Source organism: Epinephelus moara, chromosome 16 (genome assembly GCF_006386435.1).
Source record: "Epinephelus moara isolate mb chromosome 16, YSFRI_EMoa_1.0, whole genome shotgun sequence".
NCBI classification, from domain to species: Eukaryota; Metazoa; Chordata; class Actinopteri; order Perciformes; family Serranidae; genus Epinephelus; species Epinephelus moara.
In genome coordinates this window covers 44,928,712-44,942,693 of record NC_065521.1, presented here as the reverse complement: position 1 = coordinate 44,942,693, position 13,982 = coordinate 44,928,712, and the positions used below count along the sequence as shown (strand labels likewise).

Here is a 13,982-nt window from a genome sequence, read left to right as displayed (position 1 = left end):
TGATAACCTTCCACGTAATGTAACATAATGGCAAATTCATTTTCTGTAGTTGTTGACATAACGTAGCTCTAATAGGCGTTGACGTGTGATGTTTAGTTAACTATTACCTATGTTTCCGTTCTCTCTTTATGTATGCCAGCTTGCTGAAATTATGTTCGAATAAGTTTGAATCTGATATGTTTTAAAAATGCAGAGCAAGTGGGGCGAGAAAATGTCTTTTTTTATTAAGGGTCCTTAAAACGGTTTTGAAATTTGAAAAAATTAAAATGTGTGGGAACCCTGATATTTTTTGGTTCCTTAAAGGCTTAAAGGCCTTACATGCATTGTAATCATCATTGCCCTCATACTTCCATGCGTCCTTTATGATGTCATAGATACAGCCAATAGATGACACGAGAGGGCAGAGTCAGATGTTTCACACAACACCAAACGCAGTGACAGTGGAGGAGGTCTCATTACTGTACCTTTAAATGGGGGCAGTGTTGTAGACAGCAGTGGTCTGTGGGGCCATTATACATCGCGACACGTGGATAGCCAATTCTTGTACTTTATTACCGATTTGTTCATTCTGCCATTATTTAAAATTTCTTCTATGTCCCCTATGGTCAAATCACGCTTGAACTATGCTGCACTCCGGTGGTACTGCTCCGTTTCCTCTGTATCCCTAAACTTTCAGAAAACATGCACAAGTACGGACAAAATGAACGCAGACTACGGACAAAAGGCTCTGTCTCTGTATCTAATGTTGAGCATAAATGAGCCCTTACTCCTCTAGGACAGTAAACTGAATATCTCTGGGCTGTGGACTGTGCACTGGGCTTTGGAAAACACCCATCAACATCATTAACTATTTTGTGACCCAACAACTTATCGATTAATCGAAGAGAAAAACAAACAAACAAACAAAAAAAAAAACAATAGACTGATTGACAATGAAAAGAATCTTTAGTTGCAACCCTAGCCTTTACCCATAAGTCATTAAATCCACATTCATGGTGGTTATTTTTTTAAAAATCACCAATTTTAAAAAAGCACCAATAGTCAACCCTACAAGGTCTTTGCTATATTGTCCGGTTTTTTTTCCCCGTTAAAGGGTTGTTTTTCCTGATCAGCTGTGAGGGTCCTAAGGACAGAGGGATGTCGTATGCTGTAGAGCCCTGTGAGGCAAATTGTGATTTGTGATATTGGGCTTTATTAATAAAATTGAATTGACTGATTGATATTGATATGAAGGTGTTTGGCAAAATATAAGGTGATATTTGATTTTCTCCATATCACCCAGCCATAAGTCAATGTATTAGGGCTCCACCCTGATCTCTGCATCCTTTTTTGCACATTGTTTATTCTTTATATTCTTAATACTGTGAGTATTTGCACATCCCCTTAAATATAAATCTGCACATTCCTGCCTAGCTCTTTCACTTTTAAGAGTTAAGGCCTTTACACACTGAGTCCTTTTTTTCCTGAAATTGTCGTACAACTAATCTCACATTGTGTCAATCATGTTTGCACACTGAGTCCAAAACTTTTGTCTGTCATCTAAGTTTTGTGAACTGGTTCGATTTCTTTCGCATATGTCAGAGCCTTTAGAGACGTTTGACGAAGAATCAGTGAAGAAAATGTGGCGGCGGGACACAGCCGCAACAAGACAGAGGAACAGGACAGACAGAATCATTTCATATTTCAGTTAGCTCACTTTTAAAAGGTCAGAGAGTAATATTTAGGTGCATGATGATGAAGAGGAGGATGTGGACCGCACACAGAGAGGGAGGACAGCTCCGCCCCTTCATGCAGCTGCTGTGCCAAATGAAAGACAGGGAGGGAGTGGTGTCAGTCAGACAGGTAACTCCAGTGGAGAGAGGCAAAAGAGGAAATGTGTGTCGTTTCGAATAGAACGACTAGAAACGAATAGAACAATAAAATACATCAGAATCAGCGTGAAAGGTTTCTGTGCGTAACAATTTTAGTTTGGATGACATAAAAAAAACGCAGCTGAAAAAGACGGACTCAGTGTGCAAAGGCCTCGACATTGCCGTTGTGGTTTGTCAGCTGCACAGCAGACAGGAATGCTCTTCAGAGAGTCATACAGTCGGCACTATAAGGCACTCAGTTACCACCACTAGAGGACATTTACAGAACCCGATGTCGCAGTCAGGTGACAAACATCATTAGAGACTCATCTCGTTCAGGTCAACACCTTTTCACAGATAAGGAAGGAAGGAGCTACAGCAGAGATACTCAACTTGCTTTGCCCAGGGGCCACTTTTGCAAAATCATTTAATCATTTTTATTAGATAAAAGGACTAAATAAGACAAATTCAGTCACCACAGCCTTGCATGGGTCATGTGTACATGTGGACACTCAGAGCTTAGCCCGGACCTCTGTTGGGGGTCCAGGATGTTCTTCCTGGCACTTTTTTTTAGGGCTGACCCAAATGCTTCAAATGCAGTCTTTGCCATGGTAATCCATGTCCAAATCAGTATTCAAATGCTTTGTTTTTCTATACCATTACCCCAAAAATCCCAAATAGCACAAAAATTAAGAAATAGTAATCCAACATAACTCTCAGAGGAGGACTTTAAATTTTGTGATAAGCCGAGTTTTGTGACTCAAACAGATTGACCACCAGTGACAGGCTTACAGTTATGCTAGTAAGATGTTGAAAAATAGAGAGAATGGTTTCAAATTTTACAAAGACAACTCCCAAAAAGTCAACTTTTTTAGTTACTTTATTATTATCAGATCTGGCCCGAGGGCTTTAAGTTGAGTATCACGGCGCTACAGGTTCCTAAAAGCTCGCACTTCCAGATTACCGAAAAGCTTTGACCCAAGTGCCATTAAAGAATTAGAGAGGTGGATAACCACACTGTGAGATAAGTGCAATGACAATTTAGTGGAATATCCTGTGCATGTGGAATATTATCATGACAATACGGCAATATGTATATAATACTTATTCTGCTGTAATAGCCCACTTTATACTTATTTCTTTTTTTAATAATCATGTATATAGTATAGGCTTGGGCAGTATCACTGTATTACTGTATATCAGGGTATTTAGAAATCCTGAAGGTCTGATTTTCAATATATCATGAAAAAAAGTGCTCCTCTTTCTATTAAACTTTTTGTATGTAGTGCACAGCACACGCCACCAGAGGTCACTCTCTGGTCTCTACTATTGGAACAGGCAGCTGAGCTGACAGACATCGAGACTGAGTGGTGGAGGCATAAGTTACAGGACTTTAAGCAGCTGACCATCAACGGCAGAGAGACTGGGATAAAAATAGAATGTTTTTTACATCTAACTCAGTGAATTAAGGTTATATTTCAGCCAAATTGGAGTTTAACATAGTCTTTGATGTGTCTGCTTATCTGTGACGTTTCTGTTTACTGAATGTACCACTGGAGACACACTAATTTTATTGTACAGCTGCGCAATGACAATGAAGGCATTGATTGATTGTTTGATTGATTGACATATTTTCTAAATTGTATTTTTTGATTTTTGTTATTGTTTATTATTTATCTTTATGCACCAAAATACCAAAGCAAATTCCTTGAAAACCTACTTGGCGATAACGGACGCACTAATTCCTGCACTGGCACTGCATGTTGGTAGTGAATGTAAATCATGAGGTGTGGAATCATCCAATACAGGCGCTATTATTAGGACAATGGGCTGGATAGATGGTACCAATGGGATAATAACTGAAATACAACTGAGCAGGTCAAAAGCCCAGTTAAATGAGTGACACTAACGTTACTTCATGCATCCAAATGAATCAGCAAACGTTCTCAATCTTTCACTCTTCTGGACCAGTTCAGCGACTGGCTGCTTCGAGGTCACACAGCATTGACTGGTATGAATTCAGTCTCTTCTCCAAACTACTCGTCAGAGTCTGTCCCAGCATCTAAATGATGCGTTTGTTAAATAAAATAAAAACATGACACTTACAAAGAGGTTTCTGTCACCTCAACATTAATGAAAACAACCTTAAGTTTTTCCACCCATCATGATCCCACAGCACCACTTAAAAAAGGATTGTTCAGAAGCTTGTGATGGCTCCATGACATCTCAGTGTGGAGGTGTGTGTGTTCCGGTAGAAAAGGTATTACCCTCAGCTCAGGGTAAAGGATCATCACTCTTGATGGCTGTGAGCAGTTCAGCAGGCAGGACGGCTGGGGCTCAGGATTTGGTCTGTATCTGCCCGTGGAGGGCCTCGGCCTGGGCTTTCAGGCTCCTAAACTCCCCCTGGATGAAATCAGTCAAGGTCTTCCTCATTTCTAACTGGAAGGAAAATTTAAAGAAAGAATACATTTTTATTTTCTAAACACAAACCACATTAAGGTAAGCCTCACGTGGTTGTTGAACCTTTCATAACTGTAACCAGTGATGCCAACTGGAGCTGAAATTATTTTGATCATTAATTAGTCATTTCTGTCATTTTTCAAGCAAAATATTTGCTGCTCTCAAATGTGAGGATTTGCTGATTTTCTTTGTTGTGTGTTGGAATATCTTTGAAATCTGGACTGTTGGTTGGATAAACACGCAACTTGAAGACATCACCTAGGGTTCTGACAATTGTGATTGCCATTATTCCCCTATTTTACTAAAATAGAACTGTTTTCCAAGACAAAACAATCAATTAAGAAACTAGAATTACTGCCTTGTGCTTAAATGCCTCTGCCAACCAGTCAAGATGCAGTTACAGTTTACATCCATGTCTGTCCAGACTCATATGTAGCCATGATAGTTGACAATGCTTCAAATATGGATGATGCTGCAAAGAAGCTACAAATCCACAAATTCGTGAAGCATTTCCACATTTTTTTTTTGGGGGGGGCTCAGTCCACAGGGACTTGGGTTGGGAACCGGAGNGTGTGTCTTTTGGACCTGTGTGTAATTGACAAGCAAGAGTGAAAACATTGAATTTCTCCTCAGGGGGATTAATAAAGTAAATAAACTTAAACTAAACTTAAAACACCTTCCCACCGCCAGCACAGAAGATCTATACAAATAGCAAAGTTTCGAGGTGGATTATTAGTGTCACCAATTCAACATCTGACCAAATGTCTTCTCTTCTGTTCCTGAGTTATGATGTTGAAAAATGGCCAGAAAAGTGTTTTTGCAAAACAAGATGAATGGGTATATACCTGGTATTATCATGTGTCTTGGGTGATCCTATCACAATTGTACAGCACCAAATACAACAACCACAAAAACACATTGCGATACGATCACTCAAACCATTTGCCGAGGTGGTCTGAGACGTATTTGACCACATATCTTTTATCATTTGGTCCATTTTAAGACAAGCTGGATGAAGTGTTGCATCACTGTTTTGCCCTGTGGAGGAGACATGTCGAATTCTGCTGACAGCGATATCTTCAGCTGTACTGACACAACCACTAACATGACTAGCAAGCATGCTTGTGAGCAGCTAGCGAGAGTGTGGATGTAATAACTGTGCAGTCCCCTCCCCAAGATATGAGAAATTGTCATCTGACTTCTGCAGCAAATCGTTCAGGAGATTGACGTTTGCTCAGCTATGTCGTTCATATTTTTCCCTAAAGGCCTGTTTTACAAACGTGCCGTTCTTTGCTGTTGTGTGACGTTATTGGTTGCATGTGAGGAGTTACAGGGCATTCACACTTATGTCAGATATGGGTCAGCACAAACATGAATGTGAACAGTCTAGGCAGAGAGATCGAAGCTGGGGGGTAAAAGACCATCAGAAGCGAGAATTAAGCCCTGTAATGTGAACGTAGTCTCTGTCATAATCAGCATGTGAATTCTTGAGTTATGTGTTTGTGTTATGCTTTGTGAGGTCCCAGTGACCTTGACCTTTGACCATCAAATTCTAATCAGTTCATTGTTGAGTCCAAGTGGACATTTGTGCCAAATTTGAGGAAATGTCCTGAAGGCGTTCTTGAGATATTGGGCTCACGAGAATGGGACGGACAGCTTGAAAACATAACACCACTGGCTACAGATATTGCCATCATGGAGGCAAAAAAACTAAAATGCTGATGCCAATATGTGGTTTTCCTAAATTTAATTATCAGTTGAATCTTTTTAACTAAGCTACAAATCTGCAATCTCTCTCAATCTTAACTTTTAACAGGTACCTGTACATAAAAATATGTTATATTCCTATATTAAAATAATTTAATATGCTCACATTATTAGAGTATTTAAGTATAAAAATTGTACCATTACAAGTCCTCCACTACTATCCAGCCCAATGTGTACATGTGTAACACAGTCTGTCCTTACCTGGCTCTTGTTTTCAGCTCGTAGAGATTCAACAAGCTCTTTCACACTGAATGGTTTTCCGACCAGGACCGTGATTCTCTGGAAGAAAATCACCAGTTACAACTGCACTCACTTACGGGAAACAAAAAGCCACGATAAACCAAATATAAAAAAATATTGCAGGGATTTGATGGAAGCGATCTTACCTTCCCCATCCGAGGAACATAGGGCTTCGCATTTGGCAGAACCTCACTCAAACCTGAGACAGAAGCAGGACAGACAGCAGTAATCAGTGTTTCCTCAGTGATGGATTATTCTATCTGCTGATTTATGACCACTGTTGTTGCTCCTTGATATCATTTTGCAATTGCTTCAATTTTCACTTGCTTTTTTGAAGGATAAGGCAGAAGATATTGTATATTTTTCATAATGTCAACAAATCCAATGACAACACCAAAACCAACAACATGTTCGTTCTCTTAATACTTCCTAACTTCCTGTCTGTGGCTCTAACTCTGAGCCCATTGAAGACTTGAATCTTTAAAAACACAAATATATACACTCATTGGCCACTTTATTAGGTACATCTTGTTAGTACTGGGTTAGACCCCCTCTTGCCTTCAGAACTGCCTTAATTCTTGGTGGCATATATTCAACAAGGTGCTGGAAACATTCCTCAGAGATTTTGGTCATTATTGACATGATAGCAGATATCCTGCTGGAAGTAGCCATCAGAAGATGGGTACACTGTGGTCATAAAGGGATGGACACGCTCAGCAACAATACTCAGGTAGGCTGTGGTGTTTAAACCATGCTCAGTTGGTACTAAGAAAATCTCCCCCACACCATTACACCAGCAGCAGCAGCCTGAAGCGTTGATACAAGGCAGGATGGATCCATGCTTCCATCTGAATGTGGTTTTTCCAATCTTCTATTGTCCAGTTTTGGTGAGAAAACCAGTGTGAATTGTAGCCTCAGTTTCCTGTTGTTAGCTGACAGGAGTGGCACCTGGTGTGGTCTTCTGCTGCTGTAGCCCATCTGCTTCAAGGTTGGACAAGGTGTTGTTGCTTCAGAGATGGTCTTCTGCGGACCCTGGTTGGAACCAGTGCTTATTTGACTTCCTGTTGCCTTTCTATCATCTTGAACCAGTCTGGCCATTCTCCTCTGACCTCTGGCATCAACAAGGCATTTTGGCTCACTGGATATTTGCTCTTTTTGGGACCATCCTCTGTAAACCCTAGAGATGGTTGTGCTGAAAATCCCAGTGAATACTCAGACCAGCCCGTCTGGCACCAACAACCATGTCACGTTCAAAGTCACTTCAATCACCTTTCTTCATCATTCTGATGCTTGATTTGAACTTCAGCAGCTCGTCTTCACCATGTCTACATGACTAAATGCATTGAGTTGCTGCCACCTAATTAGCTATTTGTGTTAATGAGCAGTTGAATAGGTGTACCTAATAAAGTGGCTGTTGAGTGGGTATCTTGGTGGTGCAACTTGAGATTTCTGTTCTCTTTCTCTGTGTGTAGCGGACTAAATCTTTAAAACTTAGAGATGAAAGAGCAGAACATGTGAAATAATGAGTGATCATTTTTGGACTGTGTACTGTGGCGGTGGTGTTACTCACCCACATGCCAGAGCGGCAGGATAATCGGATTAAGGGAGCATTCAGCTATTAGCCGACCCACACCTAAAAACACAAACCAGAAATGATCTGAACAAGAGTCACTTTCCGTACAACTTTCTGTATACAAAACATCACAATCACTCTGCATTTCCTCTGCTGATCTTCACAAATCTGTAACATACATTTGCTGAACATGTTGTGCAGTATTATAATGCACAAACACTCTAAAACATGCACTGTACTCACCCCATTTTAACCGTATAAATTCTTCAGTCATGTTGACTTTGCCTGTTAAATGAAGGAAAGAGGAAGTGTGTTATTTCTACAATACTTAAACTAAATCAAAAAGCTGCAGAGAGAGAGGACAAGACAAGAAGAAGAGTGAAATGTGAAGAGGAGGTTAAGATACCTTCAGGAAAAATGTGCACCCATTCTCCTTTGTTTAGTTTCTCCACAATAAAATCCATGCCTTTCTGGTAAACTCCGTCGCCTGCTGAAAACACATCATGACACAAGTTTGTTCAACAGATAGTGAGATATATTTTGAATTAATAATGAGAACAGAGACTTGCCTCTGCAGACGGGGACACACTTTCCACGGCTGAAGAATCTTGAGTGAAGCTCTTTAGTGAAACAGATGTCAGATGCTGCAGGAGTCCTGCACAGTTACAGGAAAATAATTCTAAGTTCTAGCAAAGATCCTCAAATGACTCGTAAATGAACAGTTGAAGGGGTTTTTATGTAATAATGACATTCTATCTACACATCAGTTTGGCTTCAGAAAGCAACACAGCACCATTACTGAAACTATGAAGGCAGTGAACGATATCATTGGCATTCTGGACATGACGCAGAGCCGTGCAGCTCTATTTATTGACCTGTCCAAAGCTTTTGATACTGTTGACCATCTTATTTGGAAACAGAGGACGACTAGTAATGGTATGTCTGACCAGGCAGTGGACTGGTTTGTGAATAACTTCTTAGATAGGTATCTAAGTGTTCAGTTTGATGGGCTCACTTCTACTGACTCAACACTTGTAATGGTGTACCCCAGGGTTCGGTGTTTGGCACGCTGTTTTTTTTCTATTTATATCAATAGTCTTGGTCGAAATGTGGTTTGTGCCAATTTTCATTTGTATGCCAATGACACAGTGATATATTGTGCCGACTCATCCATCACTGCTGCTGTGGCCAAATTGTAGGCTGTCTTTAACGAATGTAATCCAGATTCAGCTTTCACAACTAAAGCTGGTTTTAAATGTTGACAGAACTAAGGTAGAAGCCAGTGAACACTCCTGATGTTATTACTGCTCAGGGAAAGAAGTTAGAGGTTGTCACTCGTACTAATATATTCAGAAACAAGTCCTGTTTCTCCTTAGAGGCCAGGAAAAAACTGGTTGCTGCTACGTTTTTACCTGTTCTGCTTTTCTGTACCCTGCTCCTCTCACTTGGAATAAAAGAGATGAAACTATGTGAACTGGTCTTTCTGCCTGATTTTAAAGCTTTCATAAGTACAAAGATGAATGGATCGGTTGGGTCTTGTCATTGTTCATAGATGTTCTAATATTTTTACATGTTACTGTAGCTCTGTTATGTTTTTATTGTGTTGTTGTTGGGCTACAACTTTTTGTTTGCTGCTGTCTTGGCCAGGCCTCCCTTATAAAAGAGATTGTTGATCTCAGTGGGACTTACCTGGTTAAATATGGGTGAAATTAAAAAAAAAAAAACATATTAAAATAAAATGAGTGAAGGAGGTGTGGAATTGATAAAAACTCACCAACGCATCTTGTTGAAGCTCCACAGCTGTCTGAGCTTTAGTACGCCTGTCAGAAACACAGGATTATTTCACTGCTTTGTGGCATTGCTGTTTTAAACTGTGTGGTCTCAGATTGTGAATCTGTGTCTTACCCCAGATATGCGGGTCATCCATACATGACTGGTGATTGGACAGAGTGATGAGGGGTGTGTCAGAGGGCCTCTGGTCAATCAGGTCCAACAAAACCTTTTGGTTGTGGACCGTCAAGTAGTTCATGTACTCTGAAGAGTGAGAGGGAGAAAACTTGTGTGTTAGTTTGATCAGCAGGTGAGAGGACTGCTGTCACAGTGAATACCCATTTTTCACAGAGATCATGTTACAGGGCCTTCTTTAGTACCTTCTTTACGCCGCCTTTGCTTTTTTTAAACAGAACCAGAGTGTGATTTTAAGCATGCCGACATCCCAGAGGCAAAACAGGTGTGACAGGCATGACGTGTAACACAACAGTATCTTCGTCAAGTGAGACATTTTACATACATGTCGGCAGTGCTTTATAAACAATAACAATGGCATAACATGGCCCCTTTTACACACTGCCTCTTCAAGGCAGGAATTTCACACCGTTATGCCATCTCGCTGGCAGTGCCGACACAATGTCTGTATAAATGGGACAGCTGGCAGGACAGGATCATGGGCAGCACAAGTGTGACTTTTTGACAGCATGTTATTCGTGCGACCCACTGTGGGAGATTTAAAAGCAGCTAGCAGCAGTTAGCAGCTGACTCAGAGAAGAAGAACAGCAGCCGAAAATGTTTGGAATTGGGAAAATAACGAGGTCCAGGAGCTCCTTACCCCTCCAAGCACAGGACAAGATCGGCTGCCATATAACAGAGACGTTAAGTGATTCACCCATGGTTCATTTCTGCCGGCTGTCCCCTGTTACACAGGCATCATTTTTGCGCTGTTACTAGGGGTATATATCACCGGTCTCATCACGATACGATATTCTATCGATTCTTTGAAGAACAACGTGATATTTGCTGATATTACAAAGTCTGCCATGAAATGATCTTGCAATCGAAATGAAACGTTATTATCTGCCCATTTAACACAGTCTGTTACAGAAGAAGCTGCCACCCCTTTCTTTTTTTTTTGGCCATAAAAGATAAAAACAACACATAAATAATATAAACAATAGTAACCGCTTAAGTGCAGTAAAGTTGACTTTAAACTGACTCCACTAACACATATAAAACAGCACATGGGATAAGTTAACCTTCAGGGTTTTCTTCCAGAAAGACCTTTTACTGTTGTACATGTTTCAGGCTGTGCTCATTTTAACTCTTTTACATCCTGTTGTGTGGTTTAATCTACAGCAACACATCATATTCTATAAGATCATCATATGTTTGCAGTGTAGGTTGAGTTTATTTCGTTTAAAGAGTAGGAGAATTTTCTCAACACTTTATAGTCATGTTATAGTTCAGTGTCCTGTGCTGCAAACCTTTAAACCTCTGTGGCTCTAGTGCTGTGTGCAAAAAGTTAACGTACAGCCCTGCTCTTTATTTCATATAATTTTTCATGTACATGTTGTGCAGCTGTATATTTTCAAACAGGGAAAAAAATCTCTGTCTTTGCATTTTATTTTGATCACAGCCTGTTTTTATAAAAGTGCTTGTGACATCTCAAATGTGGCTTTGACTTGCAGCTGAACATGTTGCCCATTTCAAAGAAAATACAGATACCGTGGATCACCAGTCAGCCTGAAAATACCGAGATATGAATTTTTGTCCATATCACCCAGCCCTAAGTACAAGTACCTTGACTTTGTACTTAAATACTTGAGTAAATGTATTGAGTTACATTCCATCACTGGTATATGGTATATACTGGTATACTATATTATACTGCAACTTACTGGTCCAGAAGTAGGAATAGGAGCCCACCATCCCCATGATCAGTGAGCTGGAGACCCTCCATGCCAAAGCAGGGGACTGTGGGAACGGCCATCTGACCTCCAGGGGCATCACAGCACTCCACAGATGCTACATCCACACACACATTAACCTGGAACAACCCAAACACAGTCATAAATGAATGGGAAACAACCAGAGCGGAAACTTTTTTATGTAGCTAAAGGAGCTTTGTTGAAGTCTATTGGTCTCATTCATGAAATGTTAGTAAATCTGTGAGTAGATTGACACATAAAAAACCTTGGTTCTAAAAACCTACACTGGCTTCATGAACACTGCGAGAAACTTGGATTCGATTGTAGGCACGTGTGTATATTCATGAATGCCATGCAATCATAAATTGACAGGAGGTGATAATTATTGTGGATAGGTGCATCCTCTCGACCTGCGAACATGGAGCACACAACGAAGGAGACAAAGAAATATTTCTGACACTGAGACTGAAGTTATTTTTGGTGGAGTTGAGAAAAAACATTTCATTTCCCTCTGTTAGTAGTGGTGTGACAGGGACAGGTAAATCAAAGGCCTGAAAGGAGGTAACAGGTGGATTTTGTTCAGATATCTAGTTTTTGGCGTGTTTGTGGATGTACATATACACTCATACTGATGTGTGTGTATGTCTTTTGTTTATTGTTGTTAAAAGTCAATGAAGATATTGTTGTTGGGGAAAAAAGTAGCAATACCACACTGTGAAAATACTTTGTTATAGGTAAAAGCCCTGTGTTGAAATTTTTATTTATAACTTAAAGGTACAAAAAAACAGACAAAATAACAAGTAAAAGTACTCGTTATGCATAGCAACTAATTTCAGATAAATATGCCACTACATTATATTATTTAGTTATAATTATTTATGTATTAATGTGTTCATCAGTTTAATAGTGCAGCTGGAGCTTATTTTAACTTATTTAAATACTACTTCATAAAGCTTTAAATGCACCTGCACCTCCATACGTCAGAGATGTTCCTTCATTTAATGTTCCAGCCAGATCACAGAGGTCTTCCACTGCTTTACTTTTAAATGTTCCTCATAAAAGTCCTGCTGAGAGTGCTGTCTGCTTTTAAAATGGGGAGCTTTCTCTGTATTATTAAAAGTAAACTAAAGACCTATCTTTTTAATGTGGAGTAACATTACAGTCTTCATTTTTAAGTTTATTTCATTCCTCCTGTTCATTTTTTATTCTACATTGTTTATTTACTTTCATTTTATTCTACGGACTTTTATCTTTTTTTTTTTTTTGTTAGTTTGTTCTGTTCAGTTTGCTTTTTAAATATTTTATTGTCCTATTGTTGTAATTTTCTAGTTTTGCAAAACTTGATGTTCAGTTGTTTGTGTCATTCCAATAATGCCACGTGAATGTGAATGAACTGCATGTTTGTATGAAAGGTACTATATAAATAAAGTTGAGCTGAACTGAGTTGCTGGGTAGCTTGTTTCAATTAAGTTTAATCTATAATAATATATTAAAAATATTTGTTGATTATATTTTCTATTATTAGTTCAGTAAAAAGTACAATATTTTCCTCTGAGATTAAATGGGATAAAAGTATAAAAGCAGCGGAGAAAGAAAATATTCAAAACTTGTGATTATACAATTTAAGTTACAGCGCTTATAGTAGTACATAGTTTCCATCACCGGTGGTTTGACGGTGCATGAATGAGAGCTAAGGTCAAAATATATCAGCAGCTAACTGACGTTAGCCTGCTAGCTAACTGCTAACTCAAGTTTACCGACACATTCAGCTCTGATTTGCACATGTACGTGTAGCTCTGTAAAAATGAACATATAAGCTGGTGAATCAAATAATAGGTTACCGTTTTAGCTTCCCATCAGCTGTAACGTTACTGACACACTCACTCAACAGTGAACATACAGATAACTGCATTTTCATTCATGACTCTGACACTACTGTGACGCTACAACAGCCGGAAGACGTTATTTCCCCCCTTAAATAAACACATAACGTCGCGTGCAGCTCTGTGAGACCTTAATTCATATATTCAACTACTTTCATAACTTGGGTAAAATCAGAAAACATCACAAGATCAAACAACTACCTCACCTTTCTGCTGCTGACAGGCTGACTGTCACCGACCCCGGAACTGAAAGTCACGCACAGAATTCTGGGTATTGTCGTTTTCTGTTTTAGCGTAGTAATAATGTTCAAGACTCGCTGCTTTGCAGTGAGCGCCGGTGTGTTTTTCACTTTACTTCCACAGGCCACGGCTTCATCGATAATGTGTGTAGAGTCAACTCATATTTAAAAAACCGCTTCCGTGTTGAGAAACGCGGAACTATGGGTAATGGATGCTGTTAAGTAGGCCAAAGGTGAGAGAACTCTAAACTAAAGCTCTGACCTGCTGT

General features: G+C 39.6%; 1 protein-coding gene across 2 annotated transcripts; it reads right to left on the bottom strand.

The window, feature by feature from the left end:
• Window positions 1–2,260: 2,260 nt before the first annotated feature.
• tafazzin (tafazzin, phospholipid-lysophospholipid transacylase) lies at window positions 2,261–13,860 on the bottom strand. Of its 2 annotated transcripts, none has more exons than XM_050064940.1 (11): window positions 13,681–13,860; window positions 11,562–11,710; window positions 9,796–9,924; window positions 9,665–9,710; window positions 8,460–8,545; window positions 8,297–8,380; window positions 8,134–8,175; window positions 7,888–7,950; window positions 6,464–6,516; window positions 6,279–6,356; window positions 2,261–4,289 (listed from the first exon to the last, which is right to left on the bottom strand). In XM_050064940.1, exons 2-11 carry the CDS (start codon window positions 11,668–11,670, stop codon window positions 4,188–4,190), a joined length of 792 nt encoding a protein of 263 aa, XP_049920897.1. In that variant the 5' UTR covers window positions 11,671–11,710; window positions 13,681–13,860; the 3' UTR covers window positions 2,261–4,187. The 2 variants fall into 2 exon arrangements, with proteins under 2 accessions (XP_049920897.1, XP_049920898.1); XM_050064941.1 differs by having other exon boundaries at window positions 8,297–8,377; window positions 13,681–13,854.
• Between the last annotated feature and the right edge of the window lie 122 nt (window positions 13,861–13,982).